Genomic DNA, 22,869 nt, shown 5'->3' with positions numbered 1-22,869 from the left:
CCGCAATTTGCAATGATTCTAAGTGCAAATGTGGCTGAGCTAAGTTTTTGTAGGAGTTTCAAAATGTGGTTTTCACAGTTTCAATTTTCATCAGTAAAGACATATAAGAATTTTAAAGATTCCACCCTATTTATTGTTCTGTCATCATGTGTTATACTTACCATTGACGTAGTACCTCTGGACGTGCAGAACTGAATGTGGTGTGTCTTTTTAAAACTGAGAGAGAGATCATTCACAGACAACCAGTCAGTGATACTTTTAAGAGCATTGTTTTTTATTTCTTCTGTTGCTGTATGTATACTCAAACTGATTACAATACTTGTGGCATCTGCAAAAGGAATCACTTCTGCTTGTTGTATATTAGACAAGAAGATTGCTTACATACATGAGGAAAAATAGCAGACCTAAGTTTGACCCACGGGAAATCCCATATGTTATCTCTCCCTAATCAGAATAACCTCCACTGACTTCATTGGCTGAGTTACTAAGTTCTTTTCATTAGATATTATGTTATCCATCTTAGGTAAGTCAAAGAAAATATCAGCTGGCATTATTTAATGTGTTAATGATTTTCTCAGTGCAGAAACTTTTCTGAAATCCGAACTGTCATTTACAGAGGATATTATTGTTGTTCAGATGAGATAATGTTTTAGAATACATCACCTTCTCAAAAAGTTTGGAAAATGGTGTGAGTAGTAAAACAGGTCAGTAGTTATTGACAACTCTCTTATCATACTTCTTAGAGAGATGTTTTACACCGGTGTATTTCAGTCTCTGTGGAAAAATGACTTGAATTAGTGATACACTATATATTTCAGAAAAGGTGGCCTATTATTAGTATTTTATCCATCTTATTTAGCAACTGCAGTTGTATATATCAAAATAATCAGCAACCATTTGCATAAAAGAAATTTAATTTCTTAAGTGGTTTGCATGTAAAGGAGGAGCTGCAGACAGAGAAGTGTTCTGATGAAGAGGTCCCAGTATGGGAGTTTTAATTGTGTGAGAAGGATGAAATATTGTAGCATGAGGAGGAAATGTAGTCCCCTTAGGCATTAGATTGGGAAAGATGTGTAGATGGGAGACACAGTTTATTGAGACTTACTGTACAGAGTTTAATTACGCTGGAAAGGTTACTAACCAAGAGGGTACCGGGCTGTTTGCTTCATATGCTAAACAAATGCAAACATTTAGGTGCTATAATATTAAGGATGAACTAATGTTCTTTAAAAATAAATGAAGTAATATTATTATTAATAGGTTAAAACATATTTTTATAGGCCTAACATTAGAGTTGAACAGATAATGAACAAAACCAGGCATCTAAGAAATTCTTTGAGGAACAGGTGTCTGTGGAAACATCACAGCAATATGCTGTGTGCATCATATTCTTGACACTCACAAATAACGTGATAGTTATAACCTTCTGAAGAAGAACACTAAGTACCTGAACCTGGTTAAGAAATTTAATGTAACTGGTTGCTGATTATTTCACTATATGACCTGTTATATAGGAAAAAATATTTATTAGTCTGTTGGAAACACCATTAAATCCTGTTGAGCTTTTATTTGTGAGAGAATATATAATATTCTTCATTTCAGAAAGAGAAATTGGTGATACATTCATATGATTGAATTTTATGAGAGCTACTTTTCAACATACTGCTGTGATATTTCTCTTGAACTGTTTATATTTTCTATTGCATATAAGGGATGATTATTAAACATATTTTCTACTTGTTACTAATCATTTATAGCCCTCCCATTTAATTCGATAATGATATTATCCTGTTCTGTAGTGATTGTGCTGTCGTTCATTTCACTACATTCCAAATAGCCTTAAGTCTGTTGTCATGTTTGCTGATTTTTGACATAATGTGCATATTCCTTGATTTTAATCACTTTTCTTATAAAATTTTGAGGTGAGTAAGTGACTCCATTAAGAGAAAACAACAATCTCAGAAATTGTCTCTTTCTGATGTCAAAAAGAAGATAGATAGATAGAAATCCTTGTACTTTTCATTCCACACATCCGTAATAGCAACACTCAGGGATATAGAACATTTCTTAAAAACAAAAATATATAATACATATTTACAAAAGAAGTGCTCGTGGTATCAAAGGAAAATTCTGTTGAGAAAAGTAATAAATTCTGAGACAGAATTTCTGGCGTAGAATTCATTGCAGGTGCTATGGACAGACAGTTTTGTGAACTAGTTCTGAAAACACTTTCTGAAAACTGAAAGCTAGTTTGACAACCCCACACAGTGGAAATATTTTAGATGTGTAGCTACATACAGGCCTAACCGTATCAACATTGCAACAATAGAGACATGATTAAGTGATCATGATGTCATCAGAGGGAGGATGGTTACTTAAGTTCATAAACCCATCAACAAGGGCAGGAGAGTGTTTACTCTGGAAAGAACAGAAAAGGAGTTGTAAGCATTCTACTTGACAATGTATGGACATCATTTGGTTCAAATACGATAGACATAGAGGGATTATAAGCAAAGTTTAAACTTTGGACACTATTCACTGAATACTATATCTTGACTAGGAGTGATGGGTACACCTATGGCCTTTTAACATTGTTGCACCTGATGATGTGACTTTAGACTGAAAAACCAGATGTGTATTAATAAAACAAGGATTTTACTACCTGTCAGCAGATTCTTCTTAACACCATACCTTTCAACAGCTGTGAATGCACAGAATATAAAAAATAAAAAAAAAAACTTTGTAATAGTTTGAACTGATTGTAAATTGCACTCTGTACTGAGAAAGTATATTAAAAACAGAAAAGATGTACTGTGATTAAATAACAAAATTTTAAAAATGCTGAGGAAGCAGAGATTGTTGCACTCTTCGTTCAAAGAAAAGGATGTAGAAACCTCAACAAGCAACAATTATTAGAAATTCATGCATCTATAAGAAGTTTGATGTGCAGAGCACATAACAATTTGCATCATTATAGCTAGCAAAAGATCTTGCTGAGAACCTGAGAAAATTCTGTTCCTATGTAAAATCACTATGTGGAGCAAACATTTCTAACCAGTCACTCAAAGACCAGTATGTTGTGGCAACAGAAGAGAGCAAAATAAAAGTTGAAATTTTAAATTTCACAGTTAAAATCAATCACACAGGAGGTTTGAACAGACATTTGATTTTTTGACTATTGCATAAACTCCCATCTGGAAGATATAGAGGTAGGCATCCCTGTCATAGAGAAACATCCGAAAGAGGTAAAAGCAAATAAGTCACCACTTCTCGATGGAATCCCAGTTCCGTTTTGTGGAAAATACTCTTCAGCATTGGCCTCTTACTTAGCTTGCATTTATCAAAATACTACCCAGTACAAAGAGAAATGATGATTAAATGGACACCCTAGCTGCAAACAGGCGTTGATGTACTTCATTGGGTACATGTTGAAAATGTGTGCCCCGACCGGGACTCGAACCCGGGATCTCCTGTTTACCTGGCAGACACTCTATCCATCTGTGCCACCGAGGGCACAGAGGATAGTACGCCTGCAGGGACTTATCCCTTGCACGCTCCCCATGAGACCCATATTCCCAACATGTCCACACCTCTACATTTGTAGTGCGCCTAATAGATGTTAGCCCGTCATACTCATTACTCGTGGCAGATTAATCTACCAAGTCCTGTATGAGTTCGAGCATAGCATGTGCGTTCGCACAAGAAGGTCAATGCCTGGGAAGCCATATTTTAACTATACATGACGGTAGTATCTGTCATTTCTAGCAAAGCTGCATGGTCATCTACGTTAACTGTTCTTTTGGGAACAGATACTACCGTAAAATATAACCAGTAAAAAGTCACAAGTGATGGGAAATTTTCTGGAACTCCCTTATTTAAGAAGGGTAAAATGATGGACCCACAAAATTACAGACCAATACCATTAACATTGATTTGCTGCAGAATTATTGTGCGTATCCTGTTTTAATGTAATAAATTTCTGTGAGGCAGAATAGCTTTGTCCACAAATTAGTATGGATTTTAAAAGCGCTATTCATGCGAAACCCAGCTTGCTCTTTTCTTACACGATTCATGTGAGCCATGGATGATTGACAGCTGGCAGATTCCATATCCTGGATTTCTGGAAAGTGTTTGACACAGTGCCCCACTGCAGAATGTTAGCAAAGGTCCAAGCATTTGGAATAGGTTCCCAAATATGTGAATGGTTTGAGGACCTCTTAAGTAGCAGACCCAGTATGTTGTCCTAGATGGCAAGTGTTTCTTCAGAGACAAGAGTACTGGGGTTAGTAGTATTCTGGGAAATGTGATAGCACTGCTCTTGTTCATGTACACATAAATGATCTAACTGATAGGGCTGACAACACTGTAATGTATGGGAAAGTGTCATCATCTTGTGACTATAGGAGGATAAGGGATGACTTAGACAATATTTCTGTTTGGTGTGATGAATGGCAGCTTGCTCTAAGTCTAGAAAAAATGGAGGTTGATGCAGATGAATAGAAAAAACAACCATGTAGTGTTCAAACATAGTACTTTGGTGTGATTCTTGACACAGTCATGATTATTAAATATCTCTGCATAACATTGCAAAGTGGTATGAAATTGAACAAGTACTTAAGGTTGATTGTGGGGGAGACAAATGGTAAACTTCAAGTTACTGGGAGAATTTTAGGAAAGTGTAGCTCATCTATAAAGGATATCGCATAATGCAACACTAGTGTGACCCATTCTTGTGTGTTGATTAAGTATTTGAGATCCTCAACTGGTTGGATTAAAAGAAGACATTGAAGCACTTCAGAGACATGCTGCTAGATTTGTTGCCAGTATGTTTGATCAGCGTGTGAGGATTAAGGAGATGCTGTGTGAATTCAGATTGAAATCTCTGGAGGGAAGACGAAGTTCTTTTTGTGAAACGCTTTGGAGAAAATTTGGAGAACTGGCATTTGCAGGTTACCACAGAATGATTCCACTGTCATCAATATTCATTTCGTGTAACAGCCATGAAGTCAAGATGAGAGGAATTAGGGCTTGTATGGAGGGGTGTAGGTAGTTGTTTTTGCCACAATCCATTTGCAAGTGGAACAGGAAAGGGAGGTGACTAGTAATGGTACATGGTACTCTCCACCATGCACCCTATGGCAGCTTGCATAGTGTAGGGACACCCACTACCAAGTTGCTGAACATGCTGTACATCTTAACTCAAGGCACCTGAATGCCTGCTACACCACACTTGCTATATGGATCCTCCTACCTGATACTAATTTCCTTGAACTCTGGGGAAGAGAGATTGTCCTCAACACATTGTCACCTACCATTTATCATATATATTTTTTTATTTATTGGACCTCATTATTTTCTTTAATGCTTTTATTTTTTATTTCTTTGTGTTCATTCTCCTCCCTCCCCTCCTTCTGTCTCTCTCCTTTTCAGCTGTCCTAGTTCATTTCTTTAAGTCCTACCTATTTGTATTTCTCACTTTGTACTTATCATCTGTGGACTAAAGCTGGTGCAGTATGCAGCAGAGTACCATGTCAAACCTCCAGCTCTCTGTGACACCTCCCCATTCATCTTTGTCTACCCTCATTCTAACTACAGGTGTCCAGGTGTCCTGGGGACTGAGTGACATGCAACTTTTTTTTAACCTTCCCCAACGTATGCCTCTCTCCTCCCGAGGATGAAATTAGTAATTCCAAAAGCTAGGATTTTGTCATCACTTTTGTTCTTATATTCTATATTTCTATCAGCAGTACTAAACATTCTCTCTCCTGAAGGTAAGTCTTAGGGGACATCAAAACAAGCCTTAAGAAGATCCCAGCAGAGAGAAGAAACATTGAGTATCTTAGAATTTTGATGAGGAACATGATGAAACCTAACATCTCAGATGATTTTACCTTCAATTAATAGTCAATGTCTTTCACAAACACTCTTGATGTTGGATAATTTGGGTGCAGTGACTTACTACTTCCTCCACATCCTGACCCTAGTGAACCTTTCTTTGCAGAGCTAGCCAGTGTGTCATATGCTGCCTGTGGTATAATTCAGATGTGACACCGGGGGGTGAGGGGGCGTACAGGATAGGCATGATGCTTTCCCATTTGTTGTTAGCTTTGCAGATCTTGGAGCTGTTACTTCTCATTGAAATAGCTCCTTATTTGGTGGTATCATGAGGCTGATTACACCTTGTTCCAGTCTTCCCACCCAGGAAAAATCCCAGGTGGTACTGGGAATTTAACCTGGATGCTCTGCTTTACAATCAGAAATGCTGACCACTCAGCTGCAAAGGCAGTGAGTTAATAAATGCCAAAAGAAGTCTGTTAAAAACCCCCTTACGAAATGAAGGAACAGTTGCTAAGGCAACCAGGAGTAGTTCACTTGGCACAAAAAAGGTGTTAGATGGGGAAAATTGTGCCGCTGACAAAACTTAAGGCATATAACACTTAATTTTAACTGCATTATGTACAGTTAGTCTGTAGTTGTGTAAAAATCAGTACAAATGGAACTTAATATCACACTAGTAGAAAATCTGGTGACTGTTAAAGAAATGCACATTGAAATGCCACTTGCATGATTGTATATTTTGAATGTATAAAAATTTTTTCCAGGACATGCCAGCTCTAGTCAATGGCTTGAAGCTGTTGAATCAAGCTGATGCATGTGTTCAGGTATTTGTGCAGGAAACAGGTGAACATGTGCTAGCCACTGCTGGAGAAGTTCATTTAGACAGGTGCATAAATGATCTCAGAGAAAGGTGAGCCTCTTTTATGTATTATGTTTATCATGCTTAATATTTGTTCTAAATGATTAAAGGAAAATCTCATATATTAAAAAAATGCTGTGACTTACCAAGCGAGAAAGCGCTGGTAGATAGACACAATAAAAAACACACAAACACACACACAAACAAATCTCAAGCTTTCTCAACCCACGGTTGCTTCATCAGGAAAGAGGGAAGGAGAGGGAAAGACAAAAGGATGTGGATTTTAAGGGAGAGGGTAAGGAGTCGTTCCAACCCCGGGAGCGTCTATCTACCAGCACTTTCTCGCTTGGTAAGTCACAGCATTTTTTAAATATATTTTTCCCATGTGGAATGTTTCTTTCTTTCTGTGTGTGTGTGTGTGTGTGTGTGTGTGTGTGTGTGTGTGTGTGGTGGCTGGGTAAAAAAGAAGTAACACTGTGTTTGCTCAAGGTGTAACCTATACAGAAACAAATGTATTCATAAATAAATATGGACTCAAGAGTGAACTTCATTCTCAAGACTACAATTTAGTTTTCCCTCAGGACTATATTTCACTTATGTGTGGCAAGAACTGAACTTCCAACTCTAATACAAACAAATCAAAGGGAATAAGAACTTTTTTATACATGATTGCCTGTACTCTCCTACATTTCTTAATTAAAAGGTCTGTTTGCTGACATAAAAAAGTAGCATTAGAAGCAGGAAAAAAGTTGAATCTCAACATTTAATAAGGCAAATGTCTTACTTTTGGAATTGTGATGTATGATGTGGAAAAAGAGAAGAAAAGAATTATTAAATAGAAAGATCGTGGAGGTCCCACAACAAAGTGGGATGAAAACTACTACTATTATTGCCCTTTTTGGTGAAGATAAAGAGATCATGTATTTGTCTTTAGACCTTTTAAAAATTTGTGGCATGTGTACACTTTTTTAACATTCCAAATATTAAATGTATTTGAGAAAATCTGTTACACAACTCACATTTAGTAGCATGCAAGCACTGAATCATATAAAAGAATTTTTAGTGTTTAACAACAATATGGAAAGGATAGACTGCTGTTCATCACATAGAGGAGGCACTGAATCCTAGAAAGGCTCAAAGAAAAAGAATACATCCTGTTTGTTGGTGCCTGTCCGGTTATGAGTGCCTTCTCTAAGTGGTGAGTAACAATCTACACTACAGGTCAAAATTTTTCATCACCTTTCACAACAATGGATTTTTGGTTAAATCAGGGATCCCCTTTCTGATAATAAAACAAATATAAACATGTAAATATTAAGTGCCTCTGTTGTGTATTTGACTGGTTGTTTGCATAGAGAGGTGCTGATGGGTATATACGACAACACTGATATGCCTTTACCTAAGATGATTCCTTTCACATAGGATTCAGTCCTCCAGCTGTCTGTGCAGCAGTCAGTTCCCATTAGGTTACAGTACACTTTGTGCATCTATCACTGTTTTTGTATACCTAATCATGTTCATACCATATTACTCCCTAATGAAACAGAAGCAGGAGACTGGAATTGAAAAAGAAGTTCTAATTGTAGCTTTGCATCAGGATGGCTGTACTAGTAGAACAATAGCAACAAAAATTGGCATAGCTCAATCTACCATGGTGTATACAGTACAATGGTTCGAGCAAATTGGTGCCAATGCAAGTGTTTTGTGAGATTGTAGACCCCAAGTAAGATCGTACAGAGAAGATCGGTTCATATGTGTGTAGAGTAAACATCAGACAATTCGTACTGCACCACAAATACGCTATGTAGTAAATAGTGTGTGAGCAGCTCCAATCTCTGTCTCAACAGTGCAATGCCATCTTCACCAAGAAGGTTTAAAATGGTACACAGCCGCCAAAAAGCTTTTATTATCCAAACAAAATAAGATGAAAATATTGCAATTGGAACAGAAACATAAAGCCTGGAGTGTGCAGCAATTGTCCAAGGTGTTATAAACAGATGAATCTAAGTTTGAAGTATTTGGAAGCCATTGCTGAATGTTTGTTTGTCGACTTTGTGGAGAATGCGTGGAGAATCAGTGTGTGACACCTATGGTCAAGTGTGGTGGCGGGTTGGTCATGATGTGGGGATGTTTTGTGGGTGATAAAGTCAGTGATATAGTGAGAATTAATGAAACATTAAAGAAGGAAGGATGTCATAGGATATTGATCTATGATTCAGTTCCATCTGGCAAGAGACTTATTGGCTGTGGATTTGTTCTGCATCAGGACAATGATCCAAAACATTTTTCTAAATTGTGCAGTTGGTATGTAAATAGAAAAGAATATGTGGAGAACTGAAGAATATGGTCTTACCAAGTCAGACACCTGACTTAAGTCCCATTGAACTCTTACGGGATGAAGTTGATAGGGAAGTCAGAAAACTGAGGTCATCAAATTTGAAGATCTGTGGAATAATTTACAGATGTGTTGGACTGCAGCATCTGCAAAAGCACTACAAAAACATATCTCCTGAATGCCAGGCATTTGTACAGCTTTTCTGAGGGCAAAGAGTGGATACTTTGAAAAGGCTAAAATTTAAACCACATTTTATTGTACTTAATGATAGAGGGATAAAATATTCATTTTGATCATCAATTTAGTGTGTATGATATGTTTGTACACTGAAATAAATTACATAATTTTTATCACAGGTGATCGAAAACTTTTGACTGGTAGTGTATCCTCTCCAGTAGTGTATCCTCTCTGTACTGTTGTCATTGCATCACAGACTTTCCATTGTTACATTTTTTGATTTTGATATATACATAAATGGTACATACATCCAGCAGCATTACAAATTTTTATGTTGGGATTAAACTGAGAGTTATTAGAGAACTACTTCAGTGGGTGTGCAAGCAAAAATTAGGTGTGACAGGTAGGCAGTGGACAACAGAAACTGTGTCAAAAATTGATCATTGGTGAATTACATAAATTTACATTTTGCATACATACATGGATGGAAATGCATACACCATACTCATTAGTGGCTCACCCGCTGATATCCTGTTCATGAACCTAATGATGTGGTTTGCCATTTACATTGTTTGGCTTGTTGATGAAGTATCAAGTGTGTATTTTTGTCATGTGAATGGCCGCAATGAATAATTATGAAACCTAGTATTTGGTCTGTGTCATGCTGTTGAGCACTGAAAGAAAAGAAAGGAAATGTAGGTAACTATAAAATACAAGAGCAGGGCCTCAAGCCTTCACACTGTGGTGCAGCTGAATAATGGAAAATATGGGGTGTGGTTTTGTTTAAGTAGCTGCTTTGTGCATAATTAATCAGTTTCCATACTTAGTGGAGTGAGTAGTTTAGCACTAGTCTTAATTTATTGTTGTTCTAATGTACACAGCGAGCAAGGTGGCACAGTGGTTAGCACACTGGACTCGCATTCAGGAGGATGATGGTTCAAACCCATCTCTGGCCATCCTGATTTAGGTTTTCCATCATTTCCCTAAATCACTTCAGGCAAATGCTGCAATGGTTCCTATGAAAGGGCATGGCTGATTTCCTTCCCCATCCTTCCCTAAGCCAAGCGTGTGTTCCATCTCTAATGACCTCGTTGTCGACGGGATGTTAAACACTAGTCTCCTCCTCCTCCTCCTCCTCCTCCTCCTCCTCCTCCTCTAATGTCACATAAGGAGCCTGCAGTGGCTGCTTCTACCAGTTACTACTGTATAACTTGACTTGATCCACATCACTGATGACTCTCCTTCATGAAATGTTTTATGGGAAATGATGTGTGAATGAATGAATGAAAGTAAGTTTTGAATTCCATACAGAACATTAGCACACATTCTGATGAATAGAATTTGTCCAATTTACTATTATGAAAATCCAACACTGTATTTCTACCATAAATTAGTGACCAAAGTCACAGTGGTAAGGAACTCACAGGAAGGATAATAGGAATATAAATAATAAGAATATTTTTAAAAACTTTCAGAATGAAATGATCGTTCAGTTGGCTTTGTCAGTCTGCTGTTTCAAGTACTAGGATGGACTGGGAAGTGTAGGGATAAAATTGCAAGAAATAGCCATTCCCTGTTTTGTTAAATTCCATAGTGTGAAAGGTATTTCACAAGTAGTTTTGTGGAATAACAAATCATTTGATATGAGGTGAAGATTTATGGTATTTGTATCAGTTATCGTAGGATTTCATGTCCACATGCTGTTAACATACACTAAAGTGAGTTTGGGAGAAGCTTTAGAGCTCAAGCACAGTGTGAACTGGGTACCATGTGATCTATGTTTCTCTTATCTTGATTTATAATTTTTTTTACTCTACATAATAGCTTCAACTGAGAAACTAATTTAAATTGCTATATAACACAAAATATGAAAGGTACATACACTGCCCAATGTCCTAAATCATTTATCATTACTTTGGTTCATAAAGTCCATCCAGCCACAATTCCTTTCATAATTCTAAAACTAATGTTTTGTTCTCATCTCAAAATAATCTTAGTTTGCATTGACTGTGAACTAAAATTGAAGCTCTGAGAACATGGAGCATCATAAATTCAGAACTTTCTCACAGGCCAGGGTTAAAGGATTTTTAGGACACTATACCAGATGATGCCAGTATTGCTTTTTTTACATTAGAAGCTCACTCTGTAAATGCATGGAAATTATCCAGTCCTCTTCAATGTCCAGGGGTGATCATGATGCATTCTATTCATTCTTTGATGGATTTGATTTTTTATAGGTATGCAAAAGTGGAAATAAGTGTCTCTGAACCAATAGTTCCTTTCCGTGAAACTGTTGTGGAACCACCAACAGTTGACATGGTGAATGAGGCCATAATAGAGCAAAGTAGTGCTTCTAGGAAAGAAGTTGGTGCTGTAAGTAATTTCTGTTTATTGCTGTAGATCTACATTTTAATCAACTTTAATATTATGAAAAAGAAAAATTACTACACACCATACAGAGGAGATGTTGGGTCACAGACAGCCACAACCAAAGGCCTTTTACCTGAAAGCTCTACATGTATGGCAGTCTGTTTGTTGTGTCTGTCTGTGAATCAAAATCTCCTCTGTATAGTGAGTATCAATCTTTCATTTTTCATAATACTGTGATTATATCATCCTGGATTTTCCATTGTTTGATTTTAGTCAACTTTGAGTTTTTATTGGTTGCATCTGGAGAATACATCGATTTGTTCTATAGTAAAATACTGTTAGCCTCAGCACTGTTTTTTAGTACATTCTGTGTAGGAGCTCAGCAACGTCTAGTTTTTACTCATACATTCCTGACATCATTCCCATGCACTCAGTGCCGCCTTCTGTATCCCTCCTAACCTCTGTAATATCCTTGTCAAGTTATAATGTTCACAGACCACCATCTCTATACCAATATTCCTATGCCTGCAATTTTTCGCTCTGTAAAGCCTGTCCCATGCAAGTGCTCACAACCATTTACTCCAGCATCACCACTGAAAAAACCTACAATATTACAGGCAGAGAAACATATGAAAACACTAACATGTCCTGTTGGGGAACAGCTACAACTGAGCATCATAATAGATGTGGAAGTCACTGCTTCAGTTGTAAGCTTTTATTTTTAAATTCATGACTGGGTTTGAGCTAACAAATACTTATCATCAGGTGCAATTACTGAAAATAAACAACAGAAGCGTGCTAAAAAATAATCTTTATGTCTGCATATGCATAAAATAAAGTGAATGAGAACTATCACATATAAAGTTCTAACAGTGGTCAGGCTAGATACACTAGAAAGTGAGAAAGGAATACATCACAGTACCATGGCAACAACTAATAATAAAACAGAGAAACCACCTACGTGTAGATGCATGGAATAAGGTAAGTATTCTGGTTCTTGATGATGGGTGTTTGTTAGCCAGAAACCAACTGTGACTTTAAAAATAAAAGCCTAACAACTGAAGCAGTGATTTTCATGTCTATGACTACATGTGTTCACTGTAAGGCTTTTTATGCAGGGATGGCCTCTACTAAATTTAATGAGTGCTTGAATGAACACAGAAGATCTATATACCTTGGGGACCTACATACAATACCCAGTTGATGAACATGCTCTACAGCATGACTCAAAATTACCTGACCCAAAGAATGCAGTACAAGTTTCTCTGAATTCTGGAGAGGGAAAACTTGCTCTCAAACATATCCTCACAGCCCACCATCCTCATAGACTTAATCCTTGGTAACTGCTCCCTCCCCCTTTTTTCATTGATAGAATTTAATTATTTACTTATTTATTTTCATCTTTCCCTTTCTATATCTGTTCCTGGTTTTATCCTCATTTATTTTCCACGTGTCTCTTAGTTCTTAATTGCACTATTCATTTCAATTCTCATTTCTCACAATTCATCTTTACTACTGACTTTGCCCTTGTATCATGTCTGAACTAAAACTGGCACAGTACTCATCATAGTGTATCTTCGACTTCCTATTCTGTCTGACACCTCCCTCATCATCTTTGTTTCTCCTCATCCTCACAACACGTGGTCTCTCTCAACATGAGATCTCCTGAGGTCTGAATGTCTGAACCCTTCTTTACAAACTTTCTTTAACCTATTCCTCTTTCCTCTTTATGGAAGGAACTAACAGTTTCAAATGCAAGGTATAATTTTCATACTTTTAAATTTTGTACCTTCAGTACTTGAAATTTTGTCTCTTGAAGGTAGGTACTGACCAGTCATTCTGTGTCCTCAAAATTTTGCAGTTTTATCAAATGAATACAATTAAATAAATATTTGTAAGGATATAATATATTGAAAAAATACATGTTTAGCAAATTAAACCCTTTTTAAAAGGAAGTTGCAACTATGTGAAAAAAATAACAGTAGCTTTTTTTTGAGATTACTTACATTCCTGTGTAATGAGCTGTAAATTAATGAAGTTTTAATGCTGTATGCCATTCGAGAAACTTCCAAAATAGTTTCTGCTGCAATAGCCACATTCTTGAATTGTGATTAGTATGAAGCCAGAGTCATTTTACTGTTTCAGAATGAAGACGGATCTGTGGTAATCACAACAGCAAATAAACAGTGTACAGTGAAAATCAAAGCTGCACCACTACCAACTGAAGTGACACTATTACTAGAGGAAAACTCAGAGTTGCTCCGAGCTATGGACCATAGCTTAGCTGCAGGAACTTTATCAGGGCGGACCATTGAAACAATAAAACTTTTACGTAAGAGGCTGGAAGATGCTTGGAACAAGAAGGTTTGTGTTTTACTGTTAATGAATTCTTTACAACAGTTTTGAGCATTGAAAATACTTGGATATTTCACAAGGAGATTTATGGTATGAAAATATTACAACAGGTGCATCAGTTACAATGTTTTTCTTTATTTTCTTTGAAATTTTTATTTGAAAATGCACTATTTTAAATCTCTGGTTCCTATAGTCCCATGTCTTCCAGAAATCTTTGTACATATTGGATCCAGTGTACTTTTGTTCTCCTGTTCACAAGAAACTGTATTATTTGTTATCCAACCTCCATGCTATATCCGGTACTCCAGAGATAACTAGCATGGAAAGTCAGGTAGCACTTAACACATTTATTGACAACTGACACTGTCTCATGAAACAGAGTAACTTTATAACAACAGAAACATGACTTAAGTTCAATGGAAAATTGCAGAAATGAATTACACAACATAAGGTTTCTTCTTGACTTAAACATAATGTCCAAGAAAACTCTTCTGAAAAGTAACTTGTAAATTTCATCCCGCATCTCCGTGGTATTAGTCCCTATGGAATATGGAATTAAGTCCTGCTGAGAAAGCAGTGAAATATTTGTAAGTTTGAAATAGTTTCTACAGCCTGGACAAAGTATGGAACAGACACCAATTACAGCTCTTCAGGGAGCTGATCAGAATGCTGTCACGGATCCATGAAGAGAGCTGATTACCAGAGCTGTGAAGTCCCAATCGGTGCCATTGATGATCTTGGGTCATAGACGGTGATGATCCTGACTTCAAGGGCCACTATGCTGAACTAAATAGACCACAATGTAGAGCTGCAAGTTTTTAATTGGCTGCCCTTGCAGCTTCAGTAGAACAAGATAGTTCCACATGCACACATCTTGTAGGATGCACACATCAACGAATGTCCTGGATGGCTTGAAGCTACTGCGCTCTGTTGGTCAGTTCTTTGAGCTGCCACAGTGTGGCTGCGGCCGCATGGAGTGTGTTAGCTCATGAGGTGTCATTGATGTGGCGTAGCTGTCACATCATGACACTCCACTGGTCCATTCTAGGGATGTGTCCAAAGAAACTGCTCCTTCTTTTCCTGGTGATGTCCAAGATTTTACCTATCTGGTTACAGAAATCATCATTTGCTTATATTCTATATTGACTGTCTCCTGTTCTTCGAGACTCCAATATCCTCTTGAGGATCCTTGATTCCACAAGTTTTAGTTTCTTAAATACTCTTACTGGGTTCATACTTTCTGCTCCATATAAGGCTTCATGGAGGATCACTTTCTGCATTGATTAAAATAAGCTTCTTATTGTAGTTGTACATACTTTGTATGCTAAATTCATTTTCTTTATTTGTGCTCCCATTGCTTCTGTTTCTGTCAGACCAGTTTTTATCCAACCTCCTAAGTTTTTAAATCTCCTCTCCTAATAAATTTTCCCTCCTCCTATTGTTGTCCATCTAGGAAATGCCTCAAAGTTTTGTCATATACACTGTCTTTTCGAAAGACTTTAGCTGCTTGTCTCTGTAGTTGCGTGGTTTGGTTAACCATTACATAAAAATATTACAGTATCATCTGTGAATGCCAGACAATTTACCCATATTCCTGTCTTCTTGCATCCCACTCATTTTCCACCTATTCCTTTCATTTCTCATTGCTATTACCTGACCATGTTATCAAATACACATTTAAACAGCAAAGGAGAGAGTCCACCTACCTGTATGGTTCTGGTTTTGATCTTGAAGGTCTCTGAAAGCTTTCCTCTGAACTTGACCTTGGATGTTGTGTTGCTTAAGGTCTGGATTTTCCATCAAAATTCATCAACTCCAAAATAGTCTACTGACTCGTAGGCTTTTTTGAAGTCTATGGATGCAAGCACAAAAATTTTGTTGGAAGCTATTATTCTTCCCAAATTTTACTTATAATATGTGTCCATTTGATTATCGTATTCTCATCAGCATACTTCAAGATTTCTGCAATGATCTCATCTTTCTCAGTGCCTTTATTATTCTTCAGTACACAAGACACTCCTAACCTCTTCTACAGTTTGCACTTCTGAGTCAGGATTTGGTTATTTGTGGTTGTAGCTGAATAGCTCAGATGACACTTCACTGTTTTGGAGCTCTATGTTACTCTTGAATGTTCTATAAAAGTCTTTCATATTGTTCATTTGTAAGTCCGATTCCATTTGAGTTGAGTATTCCTTCTCATATTTTCTGTTGAGATTCCTGATAGTTTTGGCAGTGTTTGTCCTTACTACATGGAAGTTCTGTAGATTTTCTGGTGTTTTCTGAGAGCATAAACCAATTTTATTTATTTACTTTTTGGCCACTGTGTGTTTTGGCAGTTATACTATCATCATCTGGTGGAAGGCTTCCTGTATATGGCTATTTGTACTGGAGAGTATTGAACAGTTTATTCCAGCGGCATGTCAGCTATCCAGGAGGTTATGTTGTGTCTGGTATATGCAAGATGTACAGTGCATGTGCTTCTGATGTGCAAAATTACATAGGCTTTTCATTCTACATTAACTGACAACCATGAATTTGTATAACTTATCAAATTATAATCAATAGTAATGGCTTTTAAATATGTTACATGCAGGTATTGTTGAAGGGTTTTGCATTATTAGCAATATAAAATCTGAATGTGAAGTGATTAACTCCACTCAACTGAAACAATGATAGAACAAACACTTGCTGCTCAAATATGTTTTAAAGTCTTGAACACATTAAATATGATGAAACTGGCTGGTTTTGATTGCTAAGCAGTCATCATCAGAACTTTGTCTGTCTTGTTAGAAAGTAAAATGTCACAGTCATGGTGTGTAAATCTCTAAATTTCTAACTGACCATATAGAGGAGACATTGAGTTGCAGACAGGCACGATGAAAAGACTGCTATACGTCTAAGCCTCAGTGACCATAGGCAGTGGTCATGTGTGTGAGAGTTGTGCTTGTATGAATGTGTGTGTTTTCTAACTCAGAAGAAGGGCTTTTGACTGAAAGCTTAAATGTATAGCAGTCTTTTCATTGTGCCTATCTATGAGTGAATATCTGCTTGGTATGACAGGCACGATGAAAAGGCTGCTATGTGTTTAAGCCTCAGTGGCCAGAGGCAGTGGTCATGTGTGTGAGAGTTGTGCTTGTATGAACGTGTGTGTTTTCTAACTAAGAAGAAGGGCTTTTGACTGAAATCTTAAATGTATAGCAGTCTTTTCATGGTGCCTGTCTGTGATTGAATATCTGCTTGGTATGGTAAATAGCAATCTACCCTTTTAATAATATTGTTGTTATTCCATCCTGGACTTTCCATTGTTTGTTCATTCCTGGTTCTGCATTATGTCTATAGGAGTAGAGTTAACACTGTCAATAGGGGACATAGAAGCATGCTTCTACATCACTCCAATAGGAATAATACTAACACTAACAACAGAAGAAGCAGAAGCATGCTCAGCTTACACTTGTACATTTCTACACACATCTGTATACGAAGCACACTTCTGTGTCCTTTTTATTGATAGAAGTAGTCTTATTCCTACAGGTGCAGTTCATATTATGTGACCAAGATGTACACAGCATTGTTAATGTTATCGTGTAACAATCTGAATATTTCCTTGGATCAATAGTACAAAAATGTTCACACAAACATGTGTGATTCAGTGTTTTGGTGAGGTACAGGTCTTACACAGAACATTGTAATCTACATGACTACCACAACAACTTACTTTGTTGTGAGGCCTTATTTGCATTAGGTAGCTTCATAAACTTACATAAACACTTGTTGCTAATCAACATAAATTTGGACTTAATGTGTGATACAGTATCAATTATTTCCACTTGATCAGCCTATATGAGCTACCCTGATGATAAATGACTACAGTTGACCTTCTTGCGAAACAAGCTGCCTGTATTGTTAGAAAATGTGGCCTTAGGAATTTTCCACACCACGTGGTTCGTGCATGGATGGGTTCCATCATACTTCAGTTTGGCCATATACCTGTTTGTCAATAAAACCTTCCCAAAATTTTGGTTAAGGCATCGAGTTGCGTGTGATATGCCCATTAATCATGTCAAGAAACAGGTCACCGTAACCCTAAACCTTTTGCAAGTATTTGTCAGACCCTTGCTATAATTAAATTGCTTTGCATGCAATGGTGCTTGTAGCAGACATTTTGAGTCTCTCCTGTGACATGGGCAATGTACATCTTGCAACGCTGCAGCATGCAACTCAGCAACACTGTGTTGTAGAGCAACACTTACAGAAAAATTTTGTCTTGCTTTGACCCAAAGATTTGTTGAAAATGTTCAGAAACACCCTTTATAGAAGGTAAAATATTCTAAAGCCAAGATCACATAACATTTTCTTGGCAAACTTCACTGTCATCTTGTGTTGTGGTCTTCAGTCCAGAGACTGGTCTGATGCAGCTCTCCATGCTACTCTATCCTGTGCAAGCTTCTTCGTCTCCCATTATCTACTGCAACCTACATCCTTCTGAATCTGCTTAGTGTATTCATCTCTTGGTCTCCCTCTACGATTTTTACCCTCCATGCTGCCCTCCAATGCTAAATTGGTGATCCCTTGATGCCTCAGAACATGTCCTACCAACTGATCCCTTCTTCTAGTTAAGGTGTTCCACAAATTTCTCTTCTCCCTAATTCTATTCAATACCTCCTCATTAGTTATGTGATCTACCCATCTAATCTTCAGCAATCTTCTGTAGCACCGCATCTCGAAAGTTTCTGTTCTCTTCTTGTCTAAACTATTTATCGTCTATGTTTCACTTCCATACATGGCCACACTCCATACAAATACTTTCAGAAAGGACTTCCTGACACCTAAATCTATACTCAATGTTAACAAATTTCTCTTCTTCAAAAACGCTTTCCTTGCCATTGCCAGTCTACATTTTATATCCTCTCTACTTCGACCATCATCAGTTACTTTGCTACCCAAATAGCAAAACTCATTTTCTACTTTAAGCACCTCATTTCCTAATCTAATTCCCTCACCATCACCAAATTGAATTCAACTACATTCCATTATCCTCGTTTTGCTTTTGTTGATGTTCATCTTATACCCTCCTTTCAAGACACTGTCCATTCCGTTCAGCTGTTCTTCCAAGTCCTTTGCTGTCTCTGACAGAATTACAATGTCATCGGCGAACCTCAAAGTTTTTATTTCTTCTCCATGGATTTTAATACCTACTCCAAACTTTTCTTTTGTTTCCTTTATTGCTTGCTCGATATACAGATTGAATAACATCGGGTGTAGGCTACAACCCTGTCTCACTCCCTTCCCAACCACTGCTTCTCTTTCATGCCCCTCGACTGTTATAACTGCCATCTGGTTACTGTACAAATTGCAAATAGCCTTTCGCTCCCTGTATTTTACCCCTACCACCTTCAGAATTTGAAAGAGAGTAAACCGATCAACATTGTCAAAAGCTTTCTCCAAGTCTACAAATGCTAGAAATGTAGGTTTGCCTTTCCTTAATCTATTTTTTTGACAAGTCGTAGGGTCAGTATTGCCTCACGTGTTCCAGTATTTCTACGGAATCGAAACTGATCTTCCCCGAGGTCGGCTTCTACCAGTTTTTCCATTCGTCTGTAAAGAATTGGCGTTAGTATTTTGCAGCTGTGACTTATTAAACTGATAGTTCGGTAATTTTCACATCTGCCAACACCTGCTTTCTTTGGGATTGGAATTATTATATTCTTCTTGAAGTCTGAGAGTATTTCACCTGTCTCATACATTTTGCTCACCAGATGGTAGAGTTTTGTCAGGACTGGCTCTCCCAAGGCTGTTATTAGTTCTAATGGAATGTTGTGACTTCTGAAATTTTCCCGGCGTATTTCTTCTTCTAATAATTTCCGGGTATGCAGCCGGATCCCGTCGACATTCTGCCACGATATTTCGGCCCAGAGACGTCCGGCCATCATCAGGTGAGTACACAACTACTGAAGAGCCCAGGTGCAGTCGCGGTATTTATGCCGATTCTCGCACATGTGAACTGTACTGGCATCCTACAGCGCATGCGTCAGGTGTTGACATGCGCAGCATAGCCGAGTTGTACGTGCTGCCCTTGGTGGTGAAAATAAAAGTTCATCTAGTCATTGAGTATCGAATGACACTGTCGATTCCGCTGTGATTGTATAATTTTAATAACAGGATTCCAATTTTTATCCAGCTGAAAGCCGTTGTCACGATTTATAAGATTATTGGCAAGACGTATTTCCACTGATTCCTTGATTACGGAATCCCAAAAACCGGAAACCGGGGATAAAATTTTTGTTCCATTGTATTCCATTGAATGTCCCAATGAAATACAGTGCTCTGCTACTGCCGATTTTGACGGTTGCCGCAGACGGGTGTATCTTTCATGTTCTATACATCGTTCATGGACAGTTCTTGTCGTCTGGTCAATATATGCAGAACCACATTCACAGGGAATTTTGTAGACGCCTGCTTTCTTCAGTTGTAAATCGTCTTTAACGGATCCAACCAGGGCCTGGTTCTTTGCTGGTGGACGGAAGATAACCTTGATTTTATTTTTCTTCAGTAATCGGCCTATTTTCGACGACACATTCCCGGCGTATGGAAGGAACGCAGTTGATTTAATGGAATGTTGTCTACTCCCGGGGCCTTGTTTCAGCTTAGATCTTTCGGTGCTCTGTCAAACTCTTCACGCAGTACATATCTCCCATTTCATCTTCATCTACAACCTCTTCCATTTCCATAATATTGCCCTGAAGTACATCGCCCTTGTATAGACACTTTATACACTCCTTCCACCTTTCTGCTTTCCCTTCTTTGCCTAGAACTGAGTTTCCATCTGAGTTCCTGATTTTCATGCAAGTGGTTCTCTTTTCTCCAATGGTCTCTTTAATTTTCCTGTAGGCAGTATGTATCTTACCCCTAGTCAGATAAGCCTCTACACCCTTACATTTGTCCTCTAGCCATGCCTGCTTAACCATTTTGCACTTTCTGTCGATCTCATTTTTGAGACGTTTGTATTCCTTTTTGCCTGCTTCATTTACTGCATTTTTATATTTTCTTCTTTCATCAGTTAAATTCAATATTTCTTCTGTTACTCAAGGATTTCTATTAGCCCTTGTCTTTTTACCCACTTGATCCTCTGCTGACTTCACTATTTCATCCCTCAAAGATACCCATTCTTCTTCTACTGTATTTCTTTTCTCCTATTCCTGTCAATCATTCCCTAATGTTCTCCCTGAAACTCTCTACAACCTCTGGTTCTGTCAGTTTATCCAGATCCCATCTCCTTAAATTCCCACCTTTTTGCAGTTTCTCAGTTTTAATCTATAGTTCATAACCAATAGATTGTGATCAGAGTCCACATCTGCCCCTGGAAAGTCTTACAATTTAAAACCTGGTTCCTAAATCTCCGTCTTACCATTATATAATCTATCTGAAACGTTCGAGTATCTCCAGGCCTCTTCCATGTATACAGCCTTCTTTTATGATTCTTGAACCAAGTGTTAGCTATGTTTTGTTATGCTCTGTGCAAAATTCTACCAGGCGGCTTCCTCTTCCATTTCTCACCCCCATTCCCTATTCACCTAATACGTTTCCTTTTCTTCCTTTTCCTACTGTCGAATTCCAGTCACCCATGACTATTAAATTTTCGTCTCTCCTCACTATCTGAATAATTTCTTTTTATCTCATCATCTTCTCTTATTTTAAGTCATCTTATGGTCTTCAAAAATTTATTTTATGAAACGTGGTCATTTTGAGTTGGACCTCATGTCATGTTGTCATGTGTAGATAAAAGTGTCAAGTGTAGATAAAATGTAGCACATAATATAAATGTTTGTCATAAATAAAACATTTACCATGTTGTACAGGCTGTAAGACACTGTGAACTATAAGATGCACCTTGATTTGTAATCAAAATTTTTTTTAAAAAAATAATATTTTTATTATTAGATTGCATAGCCAGATTTAAAAAAAAAAAAAAAAAAAAAAAAAAAAAAAAAAAAAAAAAAAACTTTATTTTATAAAACTGAACTGAAATTTAACATCGCTGAAAATCGTCATCAGAACTTTCTTCTTCTTCGGCCTTGTCATCCTCTTCACATGTAATATGGTCTTCATTGCCATTGAGAGCTTTACTTATGCTGCATTTCTTGAAAGGTTAAACAATAATGTCTCCTCTCATTTCAGACCACGACTGTTTTATCCACTGATACACTTGTTTGATTGTAGGTTGTTTTAAAGCTCCCTCCAGCATAAATTCGTGTTGGGTTTCATCCATCATCCATTTTTTACATTCCTCTCTCATATGCTCTTTAAATGGTTTATTCATTGAGACATCAAGAGGTTGCAATTGTGAAGTAAGTCTTCCCAGAATAACAGCAAGCTCTGTGTTTCCTTGTTTCAATTTCTCTTTCACTGAATTTTTTGAGTAACTGCTAAATTGATCTAGCACAAGAAGGGAAGTCATTTTCATTATTAAAAAAAAAAAAAAAAAAAAAAAAAAAAAAAAAAAAACCTTTCCTTCTCTCCCACACTCTGTTAATCTATAATTTCATAACTCGTCCATCCTGCCCTCATCATGTATGTGAACAACAGCAACAACAACAACTGGTGGCATTTCAGAAAGTTTTGACTTTGTTTTGCTCTTGAAAATGATCATTAGACTATGTGTAGTACCATCAGCACAACATACAAGGGCAATAGAGTAATGTATTTTTTCATGTCCACTTGTTTTTGTAGTTACAGTTTTAGCACCATTTATGGCAACAGTTCTGTTACTTGGCGCATCAGATGTCAGAGGAGTTTCGTCCATGTTTGCTATTTGGCTTAGTTCCACACTGGTTTTCATTCGATGTTGAGCAATAAAATGATGCAAAGATAATATTTTCTCTTCGTGCTCTTGTAGCATTTTCTGAGATATTTCGGTTTTGGTTCACAGGCTAAGTCC

The 22,869-nt window shown here is 37.4% G+C and overlaps 1 protein-coding gene across 2 annotated transcripts in view; it reads left to right on the top strand.

Moving 5' to 3' along the window:
• Window positions 1-22,869, top strand: part of LOC126199308 (elongation factor-like GTPase 1) — a 630,571-nt gene that overhangs the window by 156,695 nt on the left and 451,007 nt on the right. For both annotated transcript variants that reach the window (XM_049936141.1, XM_049936142.1), the window contains 3 exons: window positions 6,603-6,748; window positions 11,447-11,582; window positions 13,725-13,943. In XM_049936141.1, coding sequence (XP_049792098.1) covers window positions 6,603-6,748; window positions 11,447-11,582; window positions 13,725-13,943 — 501 coding nt within the window. The remainder of the gene's footprint in view (window positions 1-6,602; window positions 6,749-11,446; window positions 11,583-13,724; window positions 13,944-22,869) is intronic.

The sequence above is a fragment of the Schistocerca nitens genome, chromosome 8, assembly GCF_023898315.1.
Source record: "Schistocerca nitens isolate TAMUIC-IGC-003100 chromosome 8, iqSchNite1.1, whole genome shotgun sequence".
Taxonomy (NCBI): domain Eukaryota; kingdom Metazoa; phylum Arthropoda; class Insecta; order Orthoptera; family Acrididae; genus Schistocerca; species Schistocerca nitens.
This window is presented reverse-complemented; position numbering and strand designations above follow the sequence as displayed.